Raw genomic sequence first — 9,398 nt, 5'->3', positions numbered from 1 at the left:
TCCTGGCTGGGACCCTCTGGACTGATCATGGCCCACTGGGTCCAAATTAATCTCCTCTTTTCTCTCAGGGCCAAGACTGACTGTCCAAAAACCAGGCCATAATTTCTATCTGGTAACCAGGAGGGCCTCAGGTGGGTCCCACACAGGTGAGGGGTTCCCTGGCAGGCAGAATGACTCAGAGGTCAGGTTCAGTCAGTGTTCAAATTGATTCACAAGGAGACAGACAAACACTAAGAGTTTGGAGCTGCCTTAGGCTCCTATTGAGCCTGCAGAGACAAGCCCCCTCCAGGGTGTGCAGGATGACAACCAATCTCTCTGTGTTAAGAGCACACCCTTGATGAAGCAACAGACGTTCAAGAATCCAGCATACAAGAAAAGAACTCAAAGCAAGGGTCCTGAGAAGGAGGCAGGTGTACTGCAGTTGCTTTTGCAGAGAGAAAAGGTTTTAAAGCCTGCAGAGGGATACCTGAGGCACTAGTGCATGAACACTGGTGGGGTGGGGGAAGGGGTTTGCAGCCACATGCCAGCCAGCAGTGAGGCTTATGATATATTGTGGAGAAAAGCAAGCTACGGAGCATGCTTGATACATTTCTGTAAAGCAAATGACAAAATAACCTCCTCCACAAGACCTATGTGTATATACATGTTTGCAGGCAAATAGGGAAGGTGTGAAAGGAACAGACCAGGCAAACAACTCTGGGCAGTGTGGAAAGGACAGACATATCTCAATGGTTGCACTGAGAATATTATGTTTTGAACAATAAGTACTGCGGATGGGGGTGTATAGCTCAGTAGTGGAGTGTTTGCCTAGCATGTATGAAGCCCTGGGTTCAATTCTTAGCACTGTGAGGGAAAACAAGTACTCATCTTATACCAAAACCTGGGTGTTGCAGATAAGGCCCCTCCTCTGAGGGACTCCCAAGCCAGGGGGAGACTAGCTTCTGGACATACAATGACCCTTCAGTTTGTGTCTGGGGCCCCAGAGATCATCCCAGGAGGAGGGCCTTGGCCTGAACAACCCCCTGGTGGTGGTGGGGGGGTGGGGATGGGGCCAGCTACACTTGGGAGTCTGCAGGAAAGGTGTAGATTACTCTCCACCCAGAAAGAGAGTGGTGAGCCCCAGGGAACAAGGATGGTGTCACATTGCACAGGCCTTCAGGGCTCTGGACTCTAGCCAGACTCTACTCTGACCTGAAGCAGTCCCCTTCCCACCCATTAGTGCATAAGGACACTTGGGACTCTGAGGGACACTGGCCCACACTCACAGAGAAGAGCAGGTTGGGTAGGGGAGCACAAAGTTTCAATGGGCATCTGAGTGAGGAGAAACGAGGCTGCTCTCCAGACCCTGGTGAGCTCTGGCCCTCCACCTCCTCCTCTCCACAGGGTGTGGACTGGGTGGCCACAGGCTTTCAGGGTGGCTGCAGACTCAGGAGGATGACTGGCTGCGGCTGCTGCTTTTTTTTTAAATATATATTTTTAGTTGTAGATGGACACGATACCTTTATTTTATTTATTTTTATGTGGTGCTGACGCTCGAGCACAGTGCCTCACACATGCTAGGTAAGCATCCACCACTGAGCCACAGACCCAGCCCAACTGGCTGCTGCTTCACCCCTGGAAAGGGTGTTAGGACCTCTGGGGAGGAGCTGCCCACAAGTCCTTTAACCTATCAGGAGAAAGGGTAGCCTTTGCTGGGAACCAGGAAGGAGGGCTCCCTACCAACCCCACTGTCCTTCAGGCTCTGGGTAATTAATTCTCTGTGACTCCAGATGTTCAGCAGCTGTCTTGGCCATTTCCGCCCCTTCTTCTGACCCCGCATCCGCCAGGAAATGTCCCCTCCTGTCCTTGGGCTCCAAGCCACCCCCACCTTCCCTGCACCCCATTTCCTGAGCAGAGGCATTTGTGTAGACTTGGCTCCCCTTCTGCAGGGTGGCATCAGTGTTCCTAAGACTAGGGCACGGCTCCCTGAGTCCAGGGCTGTGGTGGTCTGTTCCCACTGAGCAGCAGACTCTCTGCCAGGGCTCTGATCCTGGCTCTGCCCCTCTGGCCTCTGGGGCTTGTTTTCTCGCTCTCCTTTTCTTCCTTCTCCAAGGTTGGCTCTGCCGACTTAACAGCATAAATCAAGGGCCTCCAGGGAGGCTAACAGAACTGGCCAGGGAGGAAGCTTTGCCTCAGTGGGGGAGGGTGGAGGTCCAGGACTAGCAAACCCTGTGGGGGTGGGATGCATGTTCAGATGACTGCCTGGAGTAGGGGAGCCAAAGGGGATTCCATCAGCCCATGTGCAGGGACAGAACCCCCCAGCCCTGCTGCACTTCCCTGAGCAGAGGGGGTGGGGAACAGAAGGTCACTCCTGCCACAGCTGGTCCAGTCCAGGGGGCTCTTCTGGAGAGGGGACTGCTCCCTTCCTGTCACATGCTTTCCTGTATCACCAGAGCTGATGGTTCTGGGGCACTTGGGCTTCTGTGGGCTGGTGGGGTCAAGGGCCAGGCCAGAGAAGGCATGGAGTCCCTGGGGACTAGCGGCTCCAGTCTGCTGACCTCTGCCCTCCAGAATCCGGTCTCTGATTCTCCCCCCTCCTCTAAGGGCAGGTGGGCCTGGCTGGGAAAAAAAGCCTCCATTTCCAAACAAGTCTCAGAGCCGATGAGGCAGGGAGAGTGCCCCCAGGAGGACAAAGACTCTCCAGGGTTATCTTTTCCCAGGAATCAGAACCAAATGTAGTATCTGCCCTTGTGGCACACACCTGTAACCCCAGTCACTTGGGAGGCCAAGGAAGGAGGATTGAAAGTTCAAAGCCAGCCTCAGCAACTTAGGAATGCCATAAGCAACTTTGTGAGACTAACCCTGTCTTAAAAAAATAAATATCACCCCCCCCCAAAAAAAACAAAACAAAACAAAGCAGAAAACACCTTCTATACTTTTTTTTTTTTTTTTTTTTTGTACTGGGGATTGAACTCAGGGATATTTAACCACTGAGCCATATCCTCAGCCTTTTTAATTTTTTATTTAGAGACAGGGTCTCACTAAATTTCTCAGGGCCTCACTAAGTTGATGAGCCTGGCTTTGAACTAGTAATCCTCCTGCCTTAGCTTCTCCAGTGTTGCAATGGGCAAAAGGTGCAACTTATGCAGTCGAGGGGAAGAAATAAAGAATGTCCAAGCACTTCTGCTCTTTTCATTGCTTTATTCACTCAAATCACTCAATACAATTTCACTCTATAGGTTCTTTTTTTAAAATATATATATATATATATATTTTTAGGGGGACAGAATATCTTTATTTTACACTTATGTGGTGCTGAGGATCGAACCCAGTGCCTCGTGCATGCTAGGTGAGCACTCTACCACTGAGCCACAACCGCAGCCCCTCACTCCATAGGTTCTTAATTAAGAAAATGACAATCCTTAATGCTGGGCACTGCAATAGACATAATCAATTCACAGCAAACAATTCTAGATTAATTCTAAGCACTGCAAACACAGTTAATCATGACACGCTCATGACAGACATTCCCTCTGCCTGCTAAGCTCAAGTGTCAGATCACAAGTCTCCAGCCTTAGGCTCTAAGTCCAGCAGATGCACACTCACTCAGGTCAGGAACCAAGGCAGGCTTCTCCTGGGGTGGGGCTGACAGCCGGCTGAGGAGAGGGTCATAGAGAGAAGTCGTGGCTCTCACCAGGGTCAAGATGTGGCTGTAGAGTTTGAGAGCAGTGAGGAAGGTGCAGAGGATCAGCAAATGATGAGAAGAGTTGGGATGTCAGTCCAGGTCCTCCTCAGGCTCTCCAGCAGGGGGGCATCAGTGTTGGCTGGCTGGATGTCTGTTCATTTGCTCTATCATTTATACTAAATTTGGGGGCTTCTGACCACCCTTTCAATCCCTATCAGCTGCCACAGATTTATCAGTGATATCATTTGCCTTTGGGTTAAAGTATCTGGTCTGGTGGTCCCCACTCTGATTTTCTTGTCTCTCTCCCTTATCGGGGAGAGGACAACATGCCAGAGACTTCACTCTGAATTTGTCGGGATGGGGAGAAGTGACTTCTTTATGTCAGGCTAAGCCTGATGATCATATTGGAGGGCTCCATGGTGAGATGAGACTGCAGGTTTCAAAGTGAAGGTTTTATAATGGAGTTGCTTAGGCTAAGGCCTCACACCATCCTTATACCCAGCTACTGGGATTAAGGCCTGGCTTGTACTTGAATTTCAAACAAACAATTTTTAAATACAGATGCTCTTTGACTTATTATGGGGTTATATCCTGTTTAACCTGTCATAAGTTGCAAATATTGTAAGCAAAAAGTTCATTTAAAGCCAGGTGTGGGCTGGGGATGTGGCTCAAGCGGTAGCGCGCTCGCCTGGCATGCGTGCGGCCCGGGTTCGATCCTCAGCACCACATACCAACAAAGATGTTGTGTCCGCTGAAAACTAAAAAATAAATATTAAAAAAATAAAAAAAAATTAAAAAAAAAATAAAATAAATAAAAGCCAGGTGTGATGACATACATCTATAATTCCAACAACTGGAGAAGCTGCCTCAAAATAAAATAAAAAAGGCTGGGGATGTGGCTCAGTGGTAGAGCACTCCTAGGTTCAATTCCTAGTACTGAAAAAGAAAAAAAAAAGTATATAATACACCTAACCTGCAGGTCATAGCTTAGACTAGCCTATCTTAGATGTGCTCAGAACACTTATATTAAACAACAGCTGGACAAATCATCTAACAGGAAATCTATTTTATTTTATTTTGTAGTACTGGGGTTTGAACCCAGTGTTCTCTACCACTGAGCTACATCCCCAGACCTTTTTATTTTGAGACAAGGTCTTGCTAAGCTGCTGACTGGCCTAGAACTTGTGTCCTCCTGCCTAAGCCTCCTGAGTCACTGGGATTCCAGGCACACACCACTTTGACTGACTACAAAGCTATTTTATAGTGAAGTCTTCTTTTTTTTTTTCTTTCTTTTTTTTTTAAAGAGAGAGTGAGAGAGGAGAGAGAGAGAGAGAGAGAGAGAGAGAGAGAGAGAGAGAGAGAGAGAATTTTTAATATTTATTTTTTAGTTCTCGGCGGACACAACATCTTTGTTGGCATGTGGTGCTGAGGATGGAACCCGGGCCGCATGCATGCCAGGCGAGCGCGCTACCGTTTGAGCCACATCCCCAGCCCATAGTGAAGTCTTGAAATCTCATGTACCGAAAGTGAAAACAATAGTTTAATGGGTACACTTCTATGCCCACTGTGATGTCAGGGATTGCAATACTTGGAACATACTCATAAAGTATTTGCTGCTTATCTGAAATTCAACTTTAACTATATATTCTGTACTTATTGGAAACCCCAAGTGTGTGTGGGGGGGGATCAACTAATCCTTGTCCCATCTGCAGCTTTCTACAGATAGCAGCATCCCTTAGCTGATCCCAAAGCCAGAGGGGGCTATTTAGACCAGGTGGTTTTTCCAATCCAACCTAGAGCAGGGGAGTCAGAGGGGGCTCTTGAGGCCCTGAATCTCTCTTCCCCAAAGCCTGGTGTCTCAGGCTCTCAGGTCTGTTTGGGTTTTCCTGGTTCTGCATTTTTATTTCTTTTTTTTTTAAAGAGAGTGAGAGAGGAGAGAGAGAGAGAGAGAGAGAGAGAGAGAGAGAGAGAGAATTTTTAATATTTATTTTTTAGTTCTCGGGGGACACAACATCTTTGTTTGTATGTGGTGCTGAGGATCGAACCCGGGCCGCACACATGCGAGGCGAAAGCGCTACCGCTTGAGCCACATCCCCAGCCCTCTGCATTTTTATTTCTATCTTGGAAATTATTAAATAAGTCTCCTGAATGGTGCCCAACTGGTGGCCTCTATATCTGCCCCTTGACCCTCAAGTGGGTTGGCCCTCTCCAGTGTATGAGAAAAAGTTTGAGAACCACCAGAGCCCTCAAGAAAAGAGGAAGGTACAGCTTGTGGAGTGGTTTGAAGGGAAGGGGCGGCTCAACCAGGGACTGGAAAAGAGGAACCCAGCCTGGCAGGACCCACCTGGGGAAGGTCTTTGCTGCTGCTGATGCCAGTAAAAAGAGGATCCAGAGGAGGTGGGGGAGGGGAGTTTCCAGCCTGCCCACACTCTCTTTCCTGACAAGGAACGGGAACAGCGGCAAGAGCTGCAGGCCAGGAGTAAATTCTGCCTCCCTGCTCCAGCAGCAGCCCTGTTTGACCTGGTCCTTGAGGGGAGGTATACACCAGGGGACCCCAGGGGGCAGGTTATCCCCAACAACCTTGGAGGTGTCCATTTGTGGTCATCTTCAGATAAGAAAGAGGGAGGTGCTGGGGCAGGACCTGCCGAGGGCGTGGCAAAACTTGAGGTTCACACCTCTGAACCTTTGTGTGCCCGTCACTCTAGTATCACCTCTTCCCTCAGCAACAGTGACTCACAAAGCTGGTCTGTGCCGGGTAGATGCAGCCTCCCCATGGTCCTGGAAGGTCTAGGTCACAAAGGCCATTAGGGTCTATCCAGAGGAGGTATGCCCCAGGCTGCCCCGCGAGGCGCTCGCCCCCGCAGCCGCCCGCTGGGCCGGGCCTGGGTCCCCCTCTGATACTTAGCCCAGTGACTGGGCCCCGGATAGCACAGAGCCTTGGCACCAATGTGTGTCATCTGCTTCGTGAAGGCGCTGGTACACGTGTTCAAGATCTATCTGACTGCGAACTACACCTACAACTTCCGCAACTGGCCAGTGGACTTTCGCTGGGATGACGTGCACGGCGCAGGCAGTGGTCACCGCGCGCTGACGTGTGCTGCGGCAGCAGCGGGTGTTTGGCTACTGCGTGACGCGGCACTGGGCGGGGATGTGCAAGGGCGCCCTCCGCATGGGGCTCGAAGCCAGACCCAGTGCCTCCTACAGCAGATCCGGGAGCTGCCAGGGCAGCTCGCCAGTTACGCGCTGGCTCACTCACTAGGCCGCTGGCTCGTGTATCCAGGCTCCATGTTCCTGATGACACGCGCACTGCTGCCGCTACTACAGCAGGGCCAGGAGCGCCTCGTGGAGCGCTACCATGGCCGGCGCGCCAAGCTGGTTGCCTGTGATGGCAATGAGATAGACACCATGTTCATGGATCGCCGCCAGCAACCTGGTAGCCAGGGCCAGGGCCTGCGCCTGGTCATCTGCTGCGAAGGCAACGCGGGCTTTTATGAGATGGGCTGCCTGTCAGCGCCACTTGAGGCCGGCTACTCTGTGTTGGGGTGGAACCACCCTGGCTTTGGCGGCAGCACAGGCGCGCCCTTCCCGCAGCACGATGCCAACGCCATGGATGTGGTGGTGAAGTACGCCCTGCACCGCTTGCACTTCCCGCCCAAACACGTGGTGGTCTATGGCTGGTCTATCGGTGGCTTCACAGCTACCTGGGCCACCATGACTTACCCAGAGCTGGGTGCACTGGTGTTGGATGCCACCTTTGATGATCTTGTGCCACTGGCCCTGAAAGTCATGCCCCACAGCTGGAAGGGACTGGTGGTACGAACAGTGCGGGAGCACTTCAACCTCAATGTTGCAGAGCAGCTGTGCTGCTACCCCGGCCCAGTGCTGCTGCTCCGACGAACGCAGGATGATGTGGTCAGCACCTCCAGCCACCTGCCCACCCTGCCACCCAGCGACGTGGAGGGCAACCGTGGTAATGAGCTGCTTTTGCGCCTGCTGCAGCACCGATACCCAGCTGTGATGGCACGTGAGGGCCGAGCTGTTGTGACCCGCTGGCTGCGAGCCAGCAGCCTGGCACAGGAGGCAGCTTTCTATGCTCGCTACCGTGTAGATGATGAGTGGTGCCTGGCCACGCTGCGCTCTTACCGTGATGGCTGCCAGGAGGAGCTGGAGGACCAGGACTGGGGGCCACATGGGCCTAGTTTCCCCTGGCTTGTGGGCCAAGGTCTCAGCCCGCGGCGGCGCCGGCAGCTGGCACTATTTCTGGCACACAAGCACCTCAAGAATGTGGAGGCAACTCACTGCAGCCCACTGGATCCCGAGGACTTCCAGTTGCCCTGGGAACTGTAGCCCATGGCCCCCAAGGCTGATGCATGGGTACCTGTACACCTTCTAGGCCTTAGGACCATTCCCCTTCTACACTCCCAACCAGAGAAGGTGGTCCTGCAGGGAGTCCTGACCTGGAGTCTGGGGAGGTTGGGTAGTATGTGTGGATCATGCTTACCATTCCCTGGGGTGTTCAGACCTTCCCTTTGTTTTTCTATACCTCCCTCTTTCCTCTCTCTTCCACAAACAATTTTGGACACATGTCCCAGTTCCCAAAAGGAATGCAACGGTGAACCTGACCCAATTTATGGCAATGCTGTGTAATGGGTGCCTGTCATTGCAAAAGACTGTCAGGAACAGGCTCTGGGGCCACAGGGAGGCACCCTTAACCTGGCCTTGGTTTTGGGGATGGTTCCTGAGAAGAGGATGTCCCCTCAGTGATTAAGTGTACAAGTTGTCCCTAGCTGTGAAAGGACATCGGCATTGCAGGGCCACAATGTCTCAGCAGGTAGACATTTTTAGTTGCTTTGCAGGGCTGCCTTCCCACCTCTACATTCTGTGGGAGACAGCTCATGGAGACTGCAGACTTGGAGTAATTTGGCACAGGATGGCACAGGGCCTAGAGATAGTTGCACTGACTACTCATTGCTGGGCCTACTCTCGGGCCAGGCTTGGACTTTGTTCATGGCTCAGGGATGCAACACAGAATGTGAGAAGGCTTCTGCTCACCACTACATCTAATGTAGTGGCTTCCTCAAGCAGGGAGTGTTGGCTGTCCCTGTCATCCCCAGCCTCTTGTGGACAGAGGCTGGCCAGGTTGGATTGAATAAGGTGGCAAGTGGGATGATGTATTATTGGGCACCCCTCAACAAGATATTATCATATGGTAAGTATTATCATCTGGATGTATATTATCACCTGGATGTTATGAGTACTAGAAAAACACCTGTGGGAAGAGGGGAGCCAGGTGAAAGTAGGAACAGCCAGGTGAAAGTAGGCTTCCAGGTCTGGTGTGTGTGTGTGTGTGTGTGTGTGTGTGTGTGTGTACCAGTACCTGTAGTGGCCTGGCTGGAAGTGGGGACTACAGTCAGTCTAGGGCAATCATAGATTTGACAGGGTGTGAATACCATTGACTTCCAAGAGTGAGCAAGGGCCAAAGAAAGAACATGGTGGGACTTGTTTTAGCAGTTGGTGCCTGATGGTCAAGCCTCTCTCCTTTGAAGTCAGGCAGGATCTTATTCCAAAATCTCTGGAATCCTGGTAGCCCCTCAGCTAGCTGAATGACCTTGGGCAAGTTACCTTGGCTTCGGTCTCTTCATTTGTAAAGCGGCGAGGGTGCTAGTACTGGTTCACAGGTTGTTGTGAGAAGTGAGAAAACTGTGGGGTGCACACACAGGGTTAGCCCGCAGGC

At 51.5% G+C, this 9,398-nt stretch overlaps 1 protein-coding gene across 1 annotated transcript; it reads left to right on the top strand.

Annotated features, from left to right (window-relative positions):
- The first annotated feature begins 6,208 nt into the window (after positions 1-6,208).
- Positions 6,209-8,323, top strand: ABHD16B (abhydrolase domain containing 16B). The gene has a single exon (XM_081291854.1). It carries the CDS (start codon positions 6,611-6,613, stop codon positions 8,009-8,011), a length of 1,401 nt encoding a protein of 466 aa, XP_081147980.1. The 5' UTR covers positions 6,209-6,610; the 3' UTR covers positions 8,012-8,323.
- Positions 8,324-9,398: the final 1,075 nt, after the last annotated feature.

Source organism: Spermophilus citellus, assembly GCF_964194105.1.
Source record: "Spermophilus citellus genome assembly, chromosome: 4".
NCBI lineage: Eukaryota > Metazoa > Chordata > Mammalia > Rodentia > Sciuridae > Spermophilus > Spermophilus citellus.
The sequence above is the reverse complement of the archived record's forward strand: the minus strand, read 5'-3'. Positions and strand labels throughout refer to the sequence as shown.

Bases quoted from the DNA above. Each gene is read 5' to 3' on its own strand.
- ABHD16B (XM_081291854.1), top strand. From the start codon at position 6,611: ATGTGTGTCATCTGCTTCGTGAAGGCGCTGGTACACGTGTTCAAGATC.